At 43.6% G+C, this 23,529-nt stretch overlaps 1 protein-coding gene across 3 annotated transcripts in view; it reads left to right on the top strand.

The window, feature by feature from the left end:
• Window positions 1-6,598: 6,598 nt before the first annotated feature.
• Window positions 6,599-23,529, top strand: part of PRDM6 (PR/SET domain 6) — a 32,072-nt gene continuing 15,141 nt past the window's right edge. For all 3 annotated transcript variants that reach the window (XM_023749617.1, XM_023749707.1, XM_023749666.1), the window contains exons 1-3: window positions 6,599-6,710; window positions 10,207-10,331; window positions 21,842-22,184. In XM_023749617.1, the coding sequence (XP_023605385.1) occupies window positions 6,649-6,710; window positions 10,207-10,331; window positions 21,842-22,184 (530 nt within the window). In that variant the 5' untranslated portion in view covers window positions 6,599-6,648. The remainder of the gene's footprint in view (window positions 6,711-10,206; window positions 10,332-21,841; window positions 22,185-23,529) is intronic.

Genomic DNA, 23,529 nt, shown 5'->3' with positions numbered 1-23,529 from the left:
TTTCATTAAGAGCAGTGACTCTCTTCTGGGTGTTTGCAGGGTTGCATGAGCTGAGGGCGGCCTCAGCACCCTTCCGATGGGAAGGCAGAGGTGATGGAGGGTGTGAGGACGCCTGGAGACTGGGCCCCATTCAGCCGCTGACTGGTAGTAGTCTTGCTTTGTCCCAGTCACCAACTTTTTGGAGACCCCATTTCCTTATGTGTAAGCCAAGGAGGTTGGAACAGATGGTCGGCGAGGTCCTTTCCAAATCTGATTTTCCGAGGCTCTAATTGTGGCCAAGGCACTCAGTGTTCTAGCAGAAGAACTGGTGACTGACCTCTTCATGGAGGTCTACCTGCTGCAGGAAGTGTGCTGCCTGTGGTTTTCAAACAGGGTCCCTCAGTTCACTGCAGACCCCTGGTGAGGCCCCAGGAGCCGCCTCAGAGAGCAAGGTTCGTTCGCCGAGCTGGCGGGGTGTTCCCGGTGGACTTGCTTTTTATCCATTTTTATAGTGGACCAGGAAATTTTCTTTCTGTTTTTATAGTGGACCAGGGCAACTTTTCATGTTTTTAGAGTGGAATTGCATTTTAGACTTCTTTGCATTAAAAAGGATCCCTTGCTTAAAAAGATCATTGAAAGCCCGTGCTGGTAAAAATGAAAGAAATGCATGCTTTTCTCTGCCCTCCCGCTCCCTGGAAAACAAGCACAGAAAGCCGGCTCTCAGTCAGAGGATGGCTTCGGGCAGCACAGGAGTGATGAATGTTCGCAGTGTTTCCAAGCTATCAGTTCAAACGGTTTCCCTGGAAAGTGGCCCTGCTGTACCAGACTCATTCAGGGGAGCAGTAATTCCTTTACAGCTGGGATTACACACTTAGATACTGAAAGGGGCCAGGCAGGTAAGTGAATTACCGAGGAAGCATGTAAGACTATAGGGAGTGGTAGGGACTATGGAAAACTAGAAAAGCGCATGGCCAATCTAAAGGGACCACTTTTGCCCCAGCCAATGTTCTCAGTGGTTAGAGCTTTAGCCCACACACCAAAGGGTCTCAGGTTCGATTCCTGGTCAAGGACATGTATCTGGGTTGCAGGTTCCATCCCCGGCCCTGGTTGGGAGGCAGCCAATCAATGTGCTTCTTTCACATCTCTCTTCTCTTCTCTCTTTCTCTCTCTCTCTCTCTCTCCCCCTCTCTCCTCTCTCCTCTCTCCTCTCTCCTCTCTCCTCTCTCCTCTCTCCTCTCTCCTCTCTCCATTTGTCCCTCCCTCTCTCCCTTCCTCCTTTCTACTCTGTCTAAAAAATCACTGGGAAAAAAATATCCTTGGGTGAGGATTAACAACAACAACAAAAAACTAAAGAGTCCACTTACTTTTTCTCAGCTTCAGTGGATGATTACCAGACAATGGGCAGGTGCCCATATTTTGATTTTTTTTTCCTCAAGAAAATAGGTAAAATTTTCAAAAATGTTAAATATATATGTATTTTTATTAACAGTATTACAGATGTCAACAATACATTTTCCCCTTCTTTAGTCTCCTCAGCCCAGCCCCTCCTTGCACCCCTGCCCCCCTACCCCCCCCCCTCCCCGTCTTCGCCACCCTATTGCCCGTGTCCATGGGCTATGCATACAAGTGGAGGAAAAGCAGTGTTGGTCAATTGCCCAAATTCAGCCTGGGAACCACTAGTCTGCAGATCTGACTTTAGAGAAACAGATTGCTCAGAGGCACCAACATACATGAATTCTTATCATTCAAAATATGGTTTTCTTGCTATTATATTAAAATAGGCCCAAGTCAGTCTCTGGCTCACACTGTCTCTATGATTATTATTATTGTTAATGTAAGTTGGCAGCATTTATAAATGACAGAGCCATGGACAGGCCACTCATAACCAGGGTTTATAAGATACAATGTTGGTGCATTTTTTGCTCATGCTGTTCTCATTTAAAGTAGATTCTTGTTCTAGGAAAATAAGATCGTGGGAAAGAGTGGTGCTTCCTAATATCCAGGATTGCAATAAAACACGTCTTTTGCCTGGTGGTTTTCAGTTAATGCCACACATGGTTTGTAATGAGGGAGAATTTGTGATTGTTATTTCAACCACATATGTTACATCCCAATAAGTATGATTGAATTGAAAACTTTAAAAATCCCCTTAACTTGGTAAAAATTAGCTCTTTTCCCTTATGTTTCTGCTCCCATTGATACAAGATAAAAGAGAAAGTACAGACCCAAAACAGTGGCTTTTAAGTATCAACAGCAACAATCACAAAAGAAACCAGTAATTGATAATGTAGTGATATGTATTACAACTATTTTTCCCAGGAGCATAATACAGGTGTAGTTTTTAATCTTGAGAAAAATAGTCAGCTTCTTTATTTTAACAACACATGCAAAAACTAATCTACAAAGAAAGAAATGGCTAAGTTTTCTTTTTATTTATTTTTCTTTCGATTTTTTGGGGGAAGAACACACACCAAAAAGCAGGAAGTATAATATAGAAAGCCAATATACAGGCCACCAAAAAAGTGTTAACACTTGTCCAAATTTGCTCAGGAATTTTTTAGGAAAAATGAAGCATTGCAGATAAAGTGTTACTTCCCTTTACTCCACTCTCTTCTTTCCAATAAGCCAGTACTATGAGGACGTTATCAGGAATCCTTCCAGTGTGCCTTTTCAGAATTTTACAATATGTATGTAGATAGATATAGATAGATAGATAGATAGATAGATAGATACATGGCCATATGTATACTATTATAAGGTAGGCTATTAATAATGTTATTTTGTACATTTTGAAATGTTAAATGGTATTATATGCAACCTGATTTTCTCAGTCAAGGTATATTTTTTGGTATTTATCTATATGAACTGGATCTTAATATATACAGATCTAGTTCAGCCATTTTAAGTTCTTTATACTATTGCGTTGAATAAGTAAGCCACTATTTATTCTTCTGATGATACTCAACATTCACTATTATGAACAGTGCAACAGAGAATGCCCTTGAACTTGTCTCCTCAGGCACATGTATCAGAGTTTCATTGGAGTAACTTTCTAGATGTGAAATTGTTGAGTCATTTTCAACTCAAAATTTTGGTTGTTTATGTTCATTCAGGATAAAATCCAGTTTTCATCAAAACTGTGCTGAAGTCAAGCATTCTTTCAGAACAGATCTTTCCCTAATCTAAATCTAAATCTAACTCTTTGCCTTCATTCTCACTATTTGAATGAATAAAATTTCTCACCTTTCACACATACATAGGTCCTAAGGGGATTGTCTAAACACTTTGTATATGGCTTCTAATATTTTTCTGCTTATTTAAAATCTTCTGAAAGGTAATAAATACAAAATAACTCTTGGTTTTGGCATTAATTTGTCTCCTTAAAATCCTTACATTTTTACACCTATTCAGTATTGAATTTCAAATTTTCCTTTAGTGTCACACAAATGTAGATGTTAATGCAACCTCGAAGAGCTTCCTGAACTTGAAATTGTTGCTGCTACTCTAGACTGAAACCGGTTGGAACATTTCCCCTTTCACGTAGGAGGCAGAACATCAGCCCCTTTCTGGTACAGTAGATGGGTAAGGCACAGTGTCCTTGTATGCTTTAGTTACATGCAGAATTTTACCCCCTTCTTCTTCTTTTTTTTTTAAACTGAGCTCTTCAATGGAAACAAAGTTGAGCTGGTGATGGAGAATAATGATAGGGCCCAAATTAGTACCTAGAACCTTTTTGAGACGTCGTCCTTAATTCCCATTTAGCACTCACATTTGGGTGTTTTCCCAATATTATTCTCCTTTAACTAGAGGAATGAACAGAAATAGGCATCAGTGCCTTCTGGTCCATTGTTTCTCTTACACTGAGTTTAAATGTTAACTCTTAACAGATATGGCCCAAGATGATCTTGAGCCCAATGCAGAAGCACACGTGTTTGGCCTCTCTGCGTAACTGATAGGAGGTGCTGGCCACAAGAGCAGGATGAGCTCCCACCTACTGTGAATAAACTTTGTTATGACTTGAGGTTTTATGACATTTATGAAGCTTTTTATTTGGGGGAGAGTTGGGTGATATGGAGGTCATCAGGTTTTTGTTCCGAAAGATCACTCTGGCTACATTTAGAGAAGAGGTTGGAAGAGGCCTGGAGAAGCTGTAGAGAGATCAGTTAAGAGACTATTGCAATACTTTTGTGAGCAAGGAGGCTAACTGGGGAGGGAGAGATGGATGCACCTGGAAAGTTTAAGAGGCAAATCCAACCGGCTTTGGTGATAGCTGGGCTCTGGGGGCTGAGGGCAGGAAGAGGATCAATCAAGATCAAATGAGTTTCCTCAACTCTGATTGGCTGCACGATTATGGGCTCTAATTAGGTGTACGGGATTTTCATCACAGCTTCCTGTGAAATAGTTTAATATCAGTATTAGCTGAAGCTAGGGAGGCTCAACCTCCCGCCATGTTCTACATTGTGTGATATTTGTAAGAAGTCTGACCAAGCAGCTGTCTACTTTTCTTTAAGGCAAGTAGCAGTTTCATTGGACAGACAAAAGTTGTAGGATTCCTGTAGTCACAATATGCTTAATTTAAGGAAATTAATGTTGAAACAAGAGTGTAGGAGGAAACACTTTTTATGCTCTATTTATTTGCAAGACTGATTGGCTAGTGTCTGGTGTTCAGATGAGCTAACACAGAAGGTAGCATCCACTACATATAAATGTTGAGAGTTTTCCTTGCTGGGATGTTGGCTAGAAGCACAAAAGAGAATTGCATTTCTCAAAATGCTTCATAATTATTTTCACCAGCAGTTCTCTTGGAAGGCTTGTTTGTTCATGGGGAAAGGACAGGGCAGAGGGCTGGGCCATCAACATTTTTGGCTCCATAATAGATAAACAGTGGCGTTTAAGGAACTGATGGCCTTGTTCAGTGTTCATGGGCTGTCAACAGCAGGCTCGGGGTTGAGACCTTCAATCTTTGAACCAGCTTCTTAAAACAAAATCAAAACAAACCAAAACAAGAACAATAAAATAACTACAGTGCCATCTAACCTAAATACCAAGTCTGTCGTCAGATTGCTCATGCAGCAGATGTATCCACCCCCCCGAAATGATTCCATTCTCTGCCATCATCCCCAAACCAGGAATTTAAAGAAGTTATTAATCTAAAATATAATGTAATGATGTATTCATTCTTCTTGGCTATAATGATTATCAGCTGGGACCACTCTGGCATCTGATGCCATCATAACTTCTCAAACAATTGTCTTTATTAGATTGGTGTCTATCTTTTATTTGTGAGGGTTAATGGAACAGTTGGGGTGGAAAACTGAGTTCAAGAAAAGAAAAAAAACCAGCTGTTTTAAAATGGTGATTAAAAAAAAAGGGGGGGGCTGTCATCACTAAGCCCTTTGGCCCCCACAATAGAAATACTGAGCTAAATTAATGTGAATGACCATAGTAATTTTAAGACCCAAATGTAACCAGTGAGGCTCTCTGTAAGACTTATTCTCTATGACTGTTTAGGAAGAAGTGGAAAGCTGATTAGCAAGAGTAAAAGACATGATTTCTTAGGATGCTCTGGGCATGCTCTGTCAGATCCCACCACTGATTTTATTGGAAAAGGTCCAGTTTCACAATGGTCCTTCTGAGAATTGTACCACTTCCTGGATTCTCCTTGGACAGGGAATGACCTAGAATTGCTGTGCATATGTAACCCCTGATCTCCTGCTCCTGTAGGGACCACATCCTCCCAGGTGCCCAGGGCTGACCTGGCTCCTGGAAGCTGCCTGCCTCTGCTGTCGGCACTGACTCCACCTGTGCCTGGCTGGCTACTTGTTTTGCATAAGACCTTTTTGTCCCATGCTGATTGCCTGGTTTGAAGCAGATTTCATTTCTTTGAATGCAGTGTTGAAAGAAAATCTGTTTGAGATGACCCAAGGCAATTGTTACTAGACCAACCTCAGTTACGACGTTTGAATCCATAGAAAACAGTATTTTTTTCCTTTTCGAGGGTCTCTCTTTTTTGATGACTCCTCTCCTAATAGTTTCAGGTCCGGACAGTTGCAGTCCTACATCTTCTTCGAGGTGAGAGTCCATTTATTTCATCCACATCAGAGTCTATTTGACCAGGGCTGGTACAGCTCCCTCACTCTCCACCTGCCTCCTGTTGGGTGTCGCCCAGCTTGCAGGGCAGACGATTGCTGCCTTCGGACAGTTGTGTGCTGGAGCCTGGAGGCCTGCAGTGTGGATGTTCCAGCCGTGTCCGTGTGGCCTCTCCTTTCAGCTGGCTTTGTTTATCCAGCAGCTCATTACTTAAGAGAAGCCTGTCAAAATAGGTTAAATATCCTTTGGGAAACATGGTCCCTTACATCCTTGAGATACCACAAATATGTTTAATACAGGGAAGATTGGCTTGATAAGAAGAGTGTGATTGACTTGCATCACTGAAAAATATTTCCCTGTTATTCCGGTTGAGTTTCCATGAGCATCAATAAGCACTAGCAAAGCGAAGGACAATAAATTTCTGCAGCCGACACATAAAGACACCAAGGGAAGCAGGGAAAATGATTGCTGATGATTCATTCTAACTACTTGACCTTCTGACCTCTTCTCTAGATATATGACCAAGATGGGACACTACAGCACTTTATTGATGGTGGGGAACCTAGTAAGTCGAGCTGGATGAGGTATATCCGATGTGCAAGGCACTGCGGAGAGCAGAATCTAACAGTAGTTCAGTACAGGTAAAGTATACCTCGATTTCCCACTTACGGAGCGGAGGCCCTTGGGCTTGCATATACGAATTCAGGCTTGCTGCTAGTTTTGAAACAATTCTGCAGGGCTTTTTGCAGGACCTCTGCAAGGACTGGCAGAAATTATTTATTTATTGCTAGGTTTCTGAAACCTTAGTTCTTGCAGCAGTAATTGCATGAGAATTCAAGAATAAAGATCCTAGTAGAAGGCCTCTTTCACTCAGTGCATGTGGTACAGTCATTTCCACATCCTCACCTGAACTTCCACGTTGGCTGGATGAGCCCAGCACACCCGTTGATGGGCGCACACACAGAGACGTGCAGATCCAGCCCCAGACCCCTCGCTTTCAGTCGCCTTCAGGCCTTCTCCCCGGAGGAACAGTTTCATTTGCACAAAGGCCTGGGAAACCAAGGTCCCTCAGCCTTCCCAAGGCTGCTTTTCCAAACCCGTTATGCTCAGCAGCAGCACCTGAGCCAGAGTGACCTCTCCTGAGCCCTGGAAAGGGGCCAGCCCGTTGGACTTTGGTCCTTGGACGATTCAGAATGTGTTTCAGGAGGTGAGGCGGTTCCAGAGCACAGGGAAGCCCCTGCTTTCCGAGCTGTTTGCCCAAAGACAAGGTGGAGCCACCTCCATTTCTCAGAGTCTCACAGGGGAGCCTCTGGGGTGGGGTGGGGGAGGGGGAGACTGAGAAGCAGATGCTGAGCCACATCTGCTCAGTGCACCTGTTGGTCAAGCTTCCCCGTTTAGTGCTAAAGAAGGCTGGCGTGGAGACAAGCCATCACATAGGAAAAAAGCCCTACCACTAAGCCTTCTTTTCTCAAAATTCCCTCGAAAACATGTGCCATATAAATACATGACCTCAGTTATAAACAGCCATGCTCCCTTTAGAATCAGAAGCAACTGTTTAACTTTATTAGGCACCATTGACACATCAAAGCAAGAGGCCCTGAGCTCGGCAACTTGGAGTTCTGCCTGTGGCTCTTTATTTTCCTTTCCTTTTTTTTTTTTAAATGAAGCCTTTAAAAAAGAGAGAAAGAGCTTTATGCCCCGTATAGGTTAAAGGCTGCACCAGTCTGGCTCGCTCTCTGAAGGTCTCCAACCCAAAGGAGCGTGTTGGGGCAGCGTTCGACACTGCACTGCCTTGGTTTCCTGTGCAGTTATGAGTCATGAAATGATGGTCACACGAAACAGCGCACAGCAGTAGTTCCTTACCCTGCTGTGTCCAGGCCTGGCCCACCTTTATTGAGGCTGCATTTCTGTGATGAAGGTTTTATGAAACTCGCAGCTAGAAAATTAGTAAAGATTGCGCTTGTCCATTCAGCAAGAGATAGCTTGGCTGGGCCTGTAATGAGCGCTCAGGGAGCTCTTGAGGCAAAGTCGGGATCCGGGCGAACGAGAAAGCCCGGAGAGGAAGGTGGGCATGAGTAAGTCATTACCTAGCTGTCAATAGTAAGTGGATTTTATAGCTCCCCTTTCTTGAGGGCGCTTAAACTCCAAGTTCTCTCTGCCGTGCCGATCTGTTTTCGATTACTTCAGATCTTTATAAAATGAGCTACAAAAACACAATTTTTAAAAAAAGAAACACTGGCATCCATCACTGGTGACCACGTCCAAGAGTAAGAAAATAGAAAAGTTGGACCCTGAAGAGCCAGCCTAATTTTTATTGTACATGAATGTCCTCTTCACAGAAAGTCAGCTGGTTTAGATTCGTTCTGTTATGATTTGTAATATCTAAATGGAATTTTCTTCAAAGCGCCCTTGATTGATTGACCCTGAGCTGAACGTTTTGTTTTTATTTTGAGGCTGACAATAATGTTTGTTGGCATGTGCTCTGCTTCAACTGTGTGGGGACGCCACGGAGCTATCTTTATGAGTCATCCAACCACAATACTAAATACATGTCAGCAAAGGAAATATTATCTGAAAAGGGAAAAATCCCTTTGATGTGCTTCAGCATGCAGAGATTTCTGCGAGTTTTGGAAGCTCTGCCCGCTTGTAAGGAACGGTGTACGCTTACACTTTTTTTCCCCCCTCCCCTTTCGGCCGACTCCGTGCCTCCGAGGACCACCCATCGCTCGAAAACAGTTCTGCTCTTTCAGCGGCAAAGTGTGTCATTTGGTTTTAGCACATTCATTTGCCGGGCGCTGTGTTTATATTAAGGGAAGCCAAACCGAGAGATGAAATGTTACAAGGGTGAAGTACAAAGTAGACTCAATTTTTCTCAAGTTAGGAGATGCCAGTGATTTATAGCTCGGCTCCAATTTTGATTTTTTTTTTTATGTAGCAGTGGAAAGAATTAATAAAATGCACAGCGCTCGGGGATGCAGAGGGAGGAAGGGTAGCGAGGGCCGGACAACTGGCTGGAGTTTTTGTCAGATATTCATAGAATGTTGGGGAAAAACATTCTGCTTAGCTAGCAGTGCCCTCGTGAGACAGAATGGCAGCAAGTAAGGAAAATAACAAGATAAATGAAATTTTTGCAGCTGCAAGTAAAATATTGAGAATCTGCACTTTTTTATTGATCTTTATGATCCTATTGCCAAGAGCCACTTTGTGGTGACAAAATATGTTGACAAGTGCATATCTCACTGCTATGAAAAATGTGGTGAAGGATTCGCCTTCTGTCTGCAGTGTTGTACAAGGAACAAATTGCCTGCTACAGCCCATTCCTTACAGAGAGGCTACGGTGAAGGCCCACCAACCCTCAACGCTTTTATCTGGAACTGGAGGCTAATATTTGCAGCAATTCTTCATTGAGAAAACCAGTTGCGGTCTCATTTTTTAAAAAAATCTGTAGATTTTTCTTTGCAGTACCAAAGCTGTGTAAAATAATGTTTCTTTCTTGGTACCTTCACTCTATCATTTCAGAGTGTAATCTTTCCACCTGAGTCAAGTGCTTCTCTCGTATTTATCGAATTGCCATCCATTTCACAGAAGAGGGGGTTTCTCTTCCCCCGCATCTAACTTTAGAAGGAAGGCGATGGGAGGGGGACTTTTATTTCTCTCAATCCTTACATCACAGAGCTGCTTAATTTTATTACAAATTTGTGAACTCCCAATGCCAAGTTGCAAGAATACACGTAATGCTTTTCCTTCAAATAAGAAATCAATAGTGTTAATTTATATACAAGGTTGAGGCACCAGTGTCTGCAATTTGCCAAGAGAGAGAATTTTCTCATCAGTGTGAGATGGAATTCTTTTTTAAAAAATGAACCCTTCCTTTTTGCTGTCTCCCGGGCCAAATATCAGTCTCCTCAGCCAAGACGCTGTAGGAAGGGACCCTGTGGAAATAAACTGTGAGCTGTTTATCATACTGGGTTACAGGCTTTCATTGGCTGCTGGGAACAATAAGGTGGGTGCTGATTTTATTGCAAGCATTAACTGTGTAGGTGGAGATGGACAGAAGTTTTTGGGGGCAATGAGAATGTGATGGGGGCACATGAGTGCTACATGTTACTAAGCTGGGTTTTCTTTTGTTTTGAATAGGTCGAATATATTCTACCGAGCCTGTATAGATATCCCCAGGGGCACCGAGCTTCTGGTGTGGTACAATGACAGCTATACGTCTTTCTTTGGGATCCCCTTACAATGCATTGCCCAGGATGAAAACTGTAAGAATTTATTTTAGCTCTGAATTTACACCTCAAAATCCCTATTGTAAAGCTGACGTTGTAGAGTGTTGTTTGAAACTCCTGAAACATGCGGTTCACTCTGCTATATGACACAAACGTGCACGGTCTGTTCCATCACTTTCTTTTCCCTGTGTGTCCTTGGCTTTTTCGCAGGGCATCTTGCCTTATACAGGGCAATCCTTCTGTGCCTGGTAACAATGTCAAAACGTATGTCAGAGTTTCACATAATCGCCGGCAGCAATGTTCGGGCAGCTGGGAGTTACTGAGCGCCCACTGTGTGTCTGGTTCTGTGCTTGCCACCTTGCAGGGTACCTTGTAAGGTACAACTTCTGCTCCCAAGGGATGTGCAGTCCTGCTGCGTCACCCTCCCTGCAGAAATGAGAGAATGAGAAAGCAAGGCCCGCTCAGCAGGACTAGCACCCCACCAGTCCATGGCGTGTGCTTTCTCCTAAGTGGTCACTGCAAGGAGAAATGATGGTAAAAATCGTAGACCTATGACTGAGGAATGTGTGTCCCTCTACATTTCTTAGCCTGAATGAACCATGTAATGTTCTTCTATCCTTCTTGCCAGGGCAGCCATTATCTTCTTAAAAAGAATCTAATATCTAAGCAAATGCAAACTTGCAGCAATTTCCATTTAAACTTTATATCGGTGCTTTATCAATTCTTTGGAAAATATTTTAAGGTGATTTTCAGTATTTGAAACAGAATTGGGTAATTCTGATGACCTTCAGTGAGAAACACTGGTTTCAATGATGCTATTTTCTTTCTTGTCCCAAAATTGACTAATCTGTGAACTGATCCTTTGGGATTATGCAACAGAAAAAGAAGCCGAGAGAATAGATCTATTCAAGAAACTTTATTTTGAAAACAAGTTTTATGTTACTTTATCCTTCTCCACTTAACTTTCTCTCTCACCCACACAAACGCCACCCCCCGCCCCAAAATGTTAACATTACTACTGAACAAAATGCTGATGATCAGGTATTTCTTTTCCATGTTGCCTTTATTTTCTTTGTGAAAAATAGAATCCTCAGAAGGCGTATTACTATCAACATTCCTTTTCTACTTGAACCCAAAACCATTCTCAAATCAAAACATGAATCTTTGGACATATAGTACATTCCTCCGTCTTCCCAAGTTTCCATTGGAAAGTTTCTTTCCTGCAGTGATACCCCAGTTTGAAGGAGTGTGTGTTTGCATAAAATAAAATCTCAGTGTTGGACATGAGTGTGTGGTTGGTGTTAGAGGCAGATAGGGGCATGGAGGCCAGTACGCTCTCTCATCCCAGAATGGCCCCAGCTTCCCTAGCACTAGCTCTAGGTCCCTGGACAGAAAAAGCACCAGTATCAGACCCCCAAACCCCCACCCTGACCCGACCTGCTGGCATGAGCCTGTCTGTACGTAGAGCCTTGACATAACCTCACTTTCTGAAATACCGCATTTGATCCAAAAGGATTCCAGAAGTCCTTTAATAAAACCTGCTACAAACTCTGAAGATGTTATTATGATATGTGTGTTGAAGATTATCTGGGAATAAACAGCAAAGCCTAGAGTTCTAAAATACATAGCCCCATAGTCCAACTAGCCATTTGTTTGCTCATTCGTTCATTCATTCGTTGTTCAGAGATTTACTGAACACCTACTATAGGCCAGTGTCTTTGCTAGGTGCTGCAAATACAGCAGTGGACAAAATAGACAAGAATTCCTGCCTTCATGGAATGTTCCTTCCTGTGGAGGGAGACAGATTATGAACAAATAAAGGAGTTAATAAATAGTTTGTCAGGTGGTGATAAGTGTTGTAGAGATAACAAGACAGAGAAGGGGCAAGGAGTGCCAGGAGTTGGGAATCACAGTTTTAGAGAGTGATCAGGGTGGTTCCTACTGGAAATGTGACCTTTGGGATGAGACGTAAGGAGGTGAAAGGACAAGTGTTACTGGGGAGAAGAGTGTTCCAAGGCAGGCTGTCCAAGAGCGCAAGACCCCGAGATAGGACTGTTCCTGGCTTGTTGGAAGAGCATCACAGGTTGGTGTAGATGTTTGGGAGTGAGAGAGATAGAGAGAAGTTAACTTAGGTATTGGGGGGAGGTGGGGCTTGTAGGGCCAGGAGGCCACTGTCTGGGCCCTGTATTTTACTGTGTAGGCCATTGCAGAGTTCTGAGCAGAAGAGTGATACGATCTGACTGAGGTTGTAACAGGATGACTCTGGCTACTGCGTGGAGACAGTGAGGGGTGAGGGTGGAGCAGGAATTCAGGGGAGAGATGATGTAGTGTAGAGCAGTGTAGATGTGGTGGAGGTGGTGAGAAGTGGTTGGATTCTGGATATATTTCTATTTGTTTGTTTTTTGTTTGTTAATCCTCACCCGAGGATATTTTTCCATTGATTTTTTTATTTTTTAGAGAGAGTGGAAGGGAGCGGGGGAGAGAAAGTGAAACATAGATGTGAGTGAGACATATTGCGTGGGTGCCTCCTGCTCATGCCCCGACCAGGACCAGGGATCAAACCTGCAATTCAGGATTGACCCGGAATTGAACCTGCAACCTTTTGGTCCTTGGGCCAACAACACTTGCTGACACCTTGGATGCTGAGTAAGAGAGAAAGGAGTCAAGACAATTCCAAGGCTTTGATCTGAGCCACTGGAAGGATGGAATGGCCATTGACTGAGTTATTTAGTTAGAAAGGAAAAGTGCCATGGAACGATGACTTAGGGGATGCATTTCTTACCCTTGACATGGATCTTTGGGGTGTAAGTCACACATCTACAACATTGCTTCCGCTTCATGACTTTGTTACATGATGAGAGAGACTTAGAGGTTGGGCTGGAGGATTCCTGTGTACTGTTCACAGCCACCTGAAAATCGGTGTCTGAGAGCATACCTTGTGGTCTTCAGATTCAATACCATCAAAAAATGTACTTTCTGGAAACACCATTTGCTTTGCTTTTCAGTTCTTCCTTCTCCTAGAGTCCAACCCGGTTGAAGCTTTGCTGACTAGAGTATTGAATAAACTCTACCAGGGCATATGTTTTATCATTTAGCACCTGAAATCCTCGGAAGAAAATCCACAAAACCACAGCAGCTTGAAGTATTGTGGATTCAGTAGGTAAACTAAGCAGCTCTTTTGGGTCGAGTTTAAGCTCTAACTGAGGGCGGAGGGAACTTTAAAAGGAATTAAGTCACTGACTAAAATGCTCAACAGTGACAATCCCCTTTCCCCCTAAGGGTATTATAGGAATTTTATTTCAGTTCCTGTCTCATATAGCTGTCATGTGACTGGCCACCCAAGAAACCAGCAGAAAGCTGCATCAGAGAGTGTGGGGGAGATAGATATATGACTTTGACTCTAACTCGAAGGTGGATTCTCATTCCATGTGACTCAGTGAGGGACCTGGGAATGCTTATACTGAGGACTCCTTATTCTGTACTGAGAAAATACTCTGTGTGATTTAAAAGCACAGATGTGGGGAAATGCCTGGGCAGGTAATGTGACAGATCAGCTTCCTCAGCACTGAGAAATTTAATCTCAACTGGATCAGCAAACATAAGAATTTTTATTTTGAGTTAGTCACAAAATAAATGAAGGGACTTAAAAAATGCTTCTTGCCCTGACGGGGTAACTCGGTTCGGTTAAGGCATTGTCCCTATATTCCAAGGTTGCGAGTGCAATCTCAGTCAGGGCACATACAAGAACCAAGCAATGAATGCATAAATAAGTGAAAAAACATATTGATGTTTCTCTCTCTGTCTCTCTTCCCCCCCTTCCTCTCTCTCCAAAATCAATTTAAAGAATTGTTCTTAACAAAAGCTTCTTGCGATCAAAAACTTGACAAAATGCCTCCACAGAGCCTCCTCATAGTGCTGTGCACACAGCACACAATTAATACATGCTCACTGGATAAATATGGAGAATCTGATTGCCATTAAATATCTGGGGATTAAATATTTCAGCCAGATTTTTCTTTGTTAATGAAATTGATATTTGGCCCAAGACATTAAAGGAAAATATGATTTTGCTCAGTGCATAGTACTGGTTAAGCACTTTCATTTATAAAAATATCATTTTCTTCCCATGGTTCTTTCAACATGGAAAGTACACATTTCCTATGGAGCGTGTGCGGTGGGTTCAGGCCCGAGTAACCGCCCCCCTGGCAGTGGCCGTGAAGCCGTGGGGCACACGCACTGCCCGGACAAGCCACTGAAAGCCGCCTCGCCTCAAAGAGAAGGCAGCGTTTCACACAGGCACCTGGGTTCTGGAAGCAATCCCTGTGTTATTTTCTTTTTAAAAAGCCATCGTTTTAAATGTAACAGAGCTCCAACGAGAGAGCCGCTGCATGGACTGCGGGCCCTTCAGGAGAGCCTGAAGGAACGCCTATGTCGACAGATTGCATCCACGAGAAGGAGCGAGGTGCCCCAAGTTTCCAGTGGGGATTAGCTCCTGCGGAGTGTAAAGACCATGGCGTGTTCATATTCATTTCAGAGGAAATTAAAAAAAAAACCTGGGGATAAATGTCAAACAAGTCTTCCTGCTGCTTTCCCTGCCTCGGCCGATGAAGCTGAGGTAGCAGAATGTGAAACTTGAGGGCAACGCGGGAGTTGCCAGCACTGGAGTGAACTCTGCCTCCGGGAGGCCGGCCTTTGTCTTTTGATTTTAAAGAGCAGAAAGTAAAAAGGGGCACCCCTGTGTAGTGCTCCCCACCCTCACTATCCCTCCAATAATGAAAAACCTCGGCCCCGGGATAAAGAAGGTCCTACTTAAGCTTTATATCCATGAACGTGGAGGAGATTGCAGTATAGTCCCATCCAACAAGAACATCTGTGCAAGGGCCCATGGGAAGCACATGCAGACCCTCTCCTTACGGACTCAGTCTAGGACAGTGATGGCGAACCTTTTGAGCTCGGCGTGTCAGCATTTTGAAAAACCCTAACTTAACTCTGGTGCCGTGTCACATATAGAAATTTTTTGATATTTGCAACCATAGTAAAACAAAGACTTATATTTTTGATATTTATTTTATATATTTAAATGCCATTTAACAAAGAAAAATCAACCAAAAAAATGAGTTCGCGTGTCACCTCTGACACGCATGTCATAGGTTCGCCATCACTGGTCTAGGAGAAGGCACATAAGCCCACAACTACAACACAGAACACCATGTAGCCGCCCTGTGAGCTGCCATAGCCGGGAGCCCGGGGCGTGGGTGGGTGTGTAGCTCAGGGTCAGTGCAGTTCCCCGAACACAGTGGGAAGCTGGAGTTGGACTCCTTACATAAATCTGGAACTGGAAGTTACTTTTTGTACCTGAATGGGGACTAGAAAAAAGCTAACCTCAAGTCAACAGGCCAAGGACGTGTCCTTCTTGAGCCATTGGGTGAAAATAGAATACCACACTCGATAAAGCTGCCCTCGCTAAGGACTGGCGTGGCTTGGGTTGGTTCTGCCTGCCAGGTGTGGAAATCCTGGGCCAGGAAACGGATATAAAAATTGGCCCAGAAGTGGAGAATCCTGTAGGGCTATGGGACAAGCAAGGAGGGGTCACCCCGTTGGGACGCCTCTGAGTCTGCGCAGGACTCCAGCAGGTCACTCACTGAACACACACCCACACAGAGAAGTGACAATGACAAGCACAGGGAATCTGCTGTCGTGGGAGGTTTGGCCTCTCTGGGGCTGCCCAGACCCCACCCTTGGCACAGGGCGAGGCACTCGTCCCCCCCATTCCCTCACAGCCTTCAGGTGCGTGCGACTCCAGGAATCACCGTTAGCTTGAGGGCCACTTTCCTTGGTCATGCTCTCTTCCATAGCCCATGTCTACTGACAGTCACTGTAGGGGATATTGAAGATGGTTCCCTTGTCCCAAAGCAGGACAACTAAGGACCTTCCCAGCCCAGACCTGTTCATCTCCTTTCTCAACAGAATCCTCCTCCTCACTCTCAGGAGGTGTTGATTCAGGAGCACGCCCCAGGAAACGGCACACGAAGCTCCAAATGTCCACTTCAGAGTCTGCTTCCCAGGGAACCTGACTTAAGACAGGCACCCCCAGGCTTATGTTTCCCGTCCAGATCTCCACTGAGCCCAGACTCCTGTCCAGCGGTCTACTTCTCATCTTCACTAGCATGCCTCACAGGCGTCCCCAGCTAAGCATGTAGATCTGAACCTGTTCTCTCCCACCAACTGCCTCTCCCCCAGCTCAGTAACTCTCACTCCCACTCATCCAGTTGCCCTTCCTCACCCTTCTATCCAGTCAGTCATCATGTCCTGTTGGTTGTATATTCTTTATAAAAAAAAAGATATTTTATTGATTTCAGAGAGGAAGGGAGAGGGAGAGAGAGCTATAGACATTAGTGATGAGAAAGAATCATTGATCAGCTGTCTCCTGCACTAGGGATCGAGCCTACAATCTGGGCATGTGCCCTGACTGGGAATCGAACCGTGACCTCCTGGTTCATAGATCCAAGCTCAACCACTGAGCTATGCCGGCTGGGTGGTTGTATATTCTTAAATGCATTTCTTTTAGTTTCTGCTGCCCCGCCCTGGTCAGCGTCACCACCAGCCCTGGTCTGGACTGCTGCAGTTGCCTCTTGCATGTCACAATGTCCTTTTAGGATTACAGTAGCCAAAGTGAAGTTTTTCATTGATTTGCTTATTTTATTGTCTCAGCTTACTTGCTTTGTTAATAGGTATTTGGTTACATATATCAAAATCCAGAGGACCATGGGCTTATATAATTCTCCTTTCAAGAGGTCATCAATTGACAGATTCTCAGGTGTCTTTCCAAACATATTTTTTTTCCCATTCAAGCATCAAGCATATTCTCCCATTCTGTCTCTGGCTCTCACTCTGCCTCCTGCCCCTTTTTATACAAATAGTAACATACTATATACATTGCTTTGCACCTCACTTTTTCATTTAACAATATAGAGTGATGATGCGTTTAATATATTAATCTGATCACCTCACACCATCACCCTAGCTTTACATTCTTTTTTTGGCTTGTCATTATTCTCATAATAAATCTCGAGTTTTTTTAGTATGATAGCCTTTGGGCCACACATAGTCTTCAGAAATATTTTGCATGGCTCACAATGTTTTACAAAATTAGAGTCAAGCATCATTAGACTGGCTCTGCCCTATTCAGTTTGCTGCAGACCCCACCGTCCTCCATTGTATCATTTGCCTCCCATCACTTCCTTCTGTTACCTGCCCAGCCCCCACAGGCACTGGCGATTGCACTGCCTTCCTCTCCAGCCCCAGCTGCCGCCCCCTCCCCTCTCTCTCTGGCCACATCAGCCTGCTTTTGGTGTCTTCAGTGCTCCTGCGCACCTTCTCACCTCAGCACCACACACAGGCTCTATGGCAAAGCTGCCGGTGTTTCATCTCCTCGCATTGCTTTTTCCTCTTTTCACACCTGTCTGATCTGCGTGCCCTTCACGACTCACCTGCAAGGTCAATGCCTTAGGGACGCCACCCCTCACACCCACATGGATTCATCCCTTTCTTCTCTCTCATAGATCTGATCAAACTTGTATCGGCTGTTATATTGTTAATTCTAAAATTTATATATTTGTCACATTTTACTCTTTCCGAACCTGGAAGATGTCTTACAGTGAACGGTGACTTGCAATGAATGACTTACAACTTGCCATTAGTGGAATTTTAGATTTGATGAAGCTGTGTAAATATTTGTTTGTAACAACATCTGTTTACTGTCTCTCTCTCTGGAGTTTAAGTGGCGGGAGGCCAGGGGCCGTGGCGCTCTCGTTCCCCGTATCTGCAGTGTCAGGCATGGGATAGATGCTCAGTAACTACTTGTGGATTGAATGAATGGACAAGGGAGGAAAGCAGGACTTTGTTTTATGGATCCTGAATTTGCCTCAACGTTTTAATTTTCCAGGATTTAATGAGTTTATGTTCTATATCCTTACTGTACTGTATCCTTTAGGGCTCTAAGAGCTTGCCGTCCTCCCATTCATCTTTGTTTTGTAGACTGAAGAGATGTTTCTAGCCATTTGTCTTCAAGTAGGAAGCACTTCATCCTCTTGGTCCCTTCAGCCAGTCATCTCTGGGCCTTTTGCAGTTGTCTGTACTGTCTTGTGTTGGGATGAGTGTTTTCTGAATTCATTCCCTATTTTTTTCCTGATAATTCCCTGCGTTTTGTTAATGCTCTCGATTGCTATAGCCAGTCAGGCTGGTATTTGGAAAGAATAATCTCTGTATCCTTTAGGTCCTGAAGAAAGGATACTTTGTCGATCTCTGGGGTGCAAGCATTGCTACCTATATCTCAAAAAAATATTACATTTGTTTTGGGGTGTCCCAGAAAAGAAAAAAAATAAGACAAGAATTTCATTACACCCATTCCCACTCTTACTGCCTAAATACTACTATTACTAACATTAACACAGATCTCATAAATCTGAGATTATTATAAAAACTGGTTGAAGTTTTCCTTTATTACCATTTTGACATTGATCATTAAACTTAATAAAACTTCATTGGCCCACAAATTCTTTAGTTTAATATAAAGGTTGTGTGACCGTAGCAGTTTTTGAAAATTAATTTATTAGGTTGCTTTTCAGGAGGGTAAATGAGAAGTCAGGATTTATAACCCATACTTAGAGTGTTATTTGAATTATTTCCCCCCGAAGGCATCACAGCCTTCTTCCCAACAGCGAAGCTCTGGCCGGTTTCCTGCTCGCATGCATGTTGATGACATGTTCATCCCACCGTCTTCCCACCGTGCCTTCCTTCCTGTTAGTGGGCATTTCCCAGCCCGCAGGAGCTCAGTGTTGTCTGAAAACTTGTGGGTTTCTCTGTGCTGTGTCTCTCCCAGATTAGTTATGAACGGGCTACACAAGATGAGTTCCACCCCCATCTCTGACAATGCTGCTGCTTTTATTTTTTTATTTAAAAAGTGCCAAAATAGGAGAAAACATTGCTCCTTATTTTTCAATACCTTTTTTAAAAAAACAGTCTGTGTGCAATCAAAGATTTTTTAAAAGTCTAAAATGTATGGATAAATGTTATATTGATCATACACTTTTGCCCCAGAAGTTGAAATTGTACATAAATATTTATATATAAAAACACATACACACATAAACCTGTATGTATGTATGTGTGTATAGATATATATGTATTTATATGTATATATGACATGTTCATGTGAGATGTACTGGCTATAAAATGTCCTTTTTATTTTTGAAGCACAGCTTGTGAGCAGAGACAGTGTAGGAGTGTGGTCAGCAAAAAATTATCTGGAAGTTAAAAAGCTAAAGCTTCCAGCTCTGCTGTGCCCATAACGGAATGTGTGACCCTGGGCAAGTTATTGGCCCTTCTTGGACTTGAGCTGTTTTTATTTTGTAATAAGAGAGAGTAGAATTCGATCACTGGTTCTCAGCCCAATTACACATTAGACATGCAGGTGCCCAGAATCTACCAAGTGATTCTGATCTAATTTTTAAAAAGTCTCCCCTGTGAGTCTCAGGTGCAGTCAGGGTCAAGAACTGTCACCTAGGAAAACTCTCTGCTCTCTCTAGGTCTGCGAGTCTCTTGCTTTCCTTTTCCTTCTCAGGGTAGGATGGATCATGCGAGCAGAGCTATTCCCTCTGTTGGATTTGTCTCATTACATGGGATTACACAGAATGCTCTGAGTTAAAGAGTGCTCAATGCCAGCACACCAACCCCTCTGTGTCCCCACACATGGTGTCTCCCTGTCTGTCCACTCCAGCACGGAGCCCCTTGCAGCATGCTCCTCTGTATAGTTGAGTGTGCTCGAGTCTTCATGCTCTGTAGGGACCTCAGCAGTGCTCTGTGGCTGGAAAGGATAAGAGCCTCCAGTTCATGTGTCTCCTTCCACATGGCCTTGAACCATGGCCAACAGCCACGGTTTACTTCCCATCCCCAATCTTTTTGCCAAACAACCTTTCAAATTTTTTGATTTCTAATTTCCTTCTCTTAATCACTTTATAGTCTTTAATCTTTGTGACCCCTGAGATAACTAATAAGTGCATTTATTGACACAGTAGGTACTTAGAAAAAGAATAATAGTTTTTAAGCATATTAGGTTCTAATCACTTCTGAATCTGTGGGTTGACCAGTGAATACATGATATATATTTTTAACACAATAACAACTTATAAGAAGAAAAACAAATTTCAAGTATATTACGTTTCCCCCCTCAAAAATGTTTCTTCTAGTTCTTTCCTCACTCCCACTGCCACCATCCCAGTTTAGGGTCAGGTTCCTTCATTCTGTTCTCTTTTCCTTCTATAAATAATGAGAATTGGCTATTATTGATGGTAGGCCCTGTGATGAGTATTTTAATTATCTCATTTAAAACTCACAAAGGGGAGTAAAGAGGAGGAAATAGGGCTCATGGAGCTCAACATCTCTTGAGTATTAACCCTGGCATTTACTAGATGCTATCTGTGCATTATCTCACTCAGCCTTTTGGGTGATCATTTTACATTTGACCAAGGACTATATGTGGACTTCAGTGTTTCATAGTTGCCCACAGTCACAAGGCTAGTAAATAGTGGAGTTAAAATCTAGGCCACCTCAACCAGTAAACCGTGCTGCTGTTACTTTTATTACTACCACTATCTTCATTTTGCAGATGGGGAAATTAAGGCACAGAGAGATTTATTAACTGTGCCTAAAATCACCAAGCTATAAAAGGTAGAGACAGGATTTGAACCTAGGTCTTTGTAGTTCCAAAGCCCAAGTTGCAAGCACTCATACTCTTGCCTCCATTCTGACTTTATCCTTGGCACCCTGTCTGTAAATCATGCCTCACTCAAGCCCTCCCTGAACACTGGGTTTTTTCTTGCTATTTCTGCTCAGAAACAGTTTGCATCTATTTTCTAGGCCTGAAGTCATTTGTTTATTTTTTTTTTGACTTTAAAGGTTGTTTGAGGTCTAGCCTCCCCGTCCCCTGCCTTATTCCCACAGTGTCGAGAGCCCATGGCCCTGCCTGGTCAGTGTGTCTCTCACCATCTCACCAGCATGCTAGACCTCTGTCTCCAGGTGTCTTTCATTTCGTATTATTCCCTTCATCTCTTCAGCCAGTTTTTCTTGAAGACCTGTCCTTTGCTGGCAGGGTCTGCTGGAAGGCCTGAACCTACCTTCCCTGCACGGCTTAAGGCCACCTTCTCTGCCAGTCCCTGCTGTTCTCTCCCCCTCTCTTGCTGTACCTCCCATCTGAGCTCCCTCTAAACCCAGGGTGCAGTGTGGAGCCTCAGGAGGGAGTCCTTCTGTGTAAAGTCATAAGTGAACTCCGTGAGGACAAAGACCACATACGAACAACCCTGAGCATGTAATAGTTGCATGATAAACAAGCACTGAATGAGTTATTAATTTTGCTATTATGTTCATTCTGAATCCAGAAAAGTGAAGTTTTAAAATGTTGATTTATAAGAATTTTTTAAAGTGCACGTGATTGTGCTTATTTTAAGGGCTGATAAAACTGATCCTGTAAAACTCTGTCGTTCTCCCAGTAAATGTCCCCTCCACGGTCATGGAAGCCATGTGCCGACAAGATGCCCTGCAGCCCTTTGGCAAGAGCAGCAAACTCTCCCCCGCCGCCCAGCAGCGCTCTGTGGTGTTCCCGCAGACGCCCTGCAGCAGGAACTTCTCTCTCCTGGATAAATCGGGGTCCATTGAATCCGGATTTAACCAAATCAACGCGAAAAACCAGCGCGTCCTGGCGAGCCCGACGTCCACAAGCCAGCTGCACTCGGAGTTCAGTGACTGGCATCTTTGGAAGTGCGGGCAGTGCTTTAAGACGTTCACACAGAGGATCCTGTTACAGATGCACGTGTGCACGCAGAACCCCGACAGGTAACCCTGACTCTTCTGCTCTCGGTATGTTTGCTTAGTAAAACCCCTCTTGCTTTCCTGACAGGTGCCAATCTCCTCCTCCAGCCACCCCTTGGGGGAAACCCTGTGATCAGAGGCGTCTGTGTTCTGGCAGGTCAGAGGCCTGTGAGGCCACCCTTGCCCTGGCTGTGTAGAAGGGCCACACAAACAGTGGTATCGAGAGGAGTCTGTGCTTGCTTCCCAAGCAGTCCGAGTCTAAAGGGGAGCAAGATAGGAGGAACAGTTATGAATATCATGGGTGGAAAAATGAGGTCAGGATAATTAGAATCCTCTCTGTCTTCCAAAGATAATACAGCCGGCCGCCCTGCTGCTGCCACGGTCGTTTCAGGGTTCACCTCCAATGTGCTGGGGGTAGGAACTTAATTAAGTACTAAGAGGTAATGAATTGGAATTTTTTGCTTAGTACTATTTTTCTTCAGAGCATGCAAACCCATAAATCCTGCAAAGCTGTCAAAAGGAAATACCTCCTCTGCTAGTGATGTGGAGGAAAACAGATGCCACTTATTCAATAAACTAATATCCACACCGAAGAAAAATGTGGACTAGATACCTCAGAGTCAAAGTTGGTTTGAAAGTTTGTCAATAAAGAATTTTATGACCATGAACTGAGGATGAAATTTAGCTGAACAAGTGAATTAAAATTTCAGGTAGTCTGACGAGTGGCATAGTAGATATAATGGAACTATTATTTATGAATCAAAACTGGTTTATTCGACAGCCTTGATCGCTGGGAGCGCAAAAGACAAAAATCAAATTAATTCAAAAAGAAGAAAGTGTGTTTTATCTCTTCTTCACAGCCTGTGGAAATTTGATTAACCCTCACATATCTAAGGATAGCATCAAAAATCACTTTCAATATAAAAGCAGGAAATAATTTTTGGAAGTAGAAAAAGAGACCAGGGAGCAGGACTCCTGAGTTATTTTCTTCGTTGGGCCACTGGATTAACCTTAAGTCACATGGCCCTCCTTGCCGTACGATGTACATCAAGCTCTTCCCTCCCAGCTCCCCGGCTCGGCAGGATAGACACGTGCTAGGAAACCCAGCAGGGAGGGTGTGGGCATGGTGCACAGGGGGTGGGTCTTTTCTAAAATATCATTTTAGGGTCCATAGACACACATGTGTACGTGTTTTTATTTGCGCCATTCTGGAAACCACTTACTTAACATCGATCATTGCTGTAGCTAATTTATGCCGAAACATTTGCTTTAGGGCCTGGTAAGGCAGCTGTGTCTTTACAACCTTTTACCTTCAGTAGGAGAGCCTCAACCCTCACCTGGTGAAAATTAGTACTGTTGGCTTCAGAGG

This window comes from Myotis lucifugus, unplaced genomic scaffold (genome assembly GCF_000147115.1).
Source record: "Myotis lucifugus unplaced genomic scaffold, Myoluc2.0 scaffold_0, whole genome shotgun sequence".
NCBI classification, from domain to species: Eukaryota; Metazoa; Chordata; class Mammalia; order Chiroptera; family Vespertilionidae; genus Myotis; species Myotis lucifugus.
This window is presented reverse-complemented; position numbering and strand designations above follow the sequence as displayed.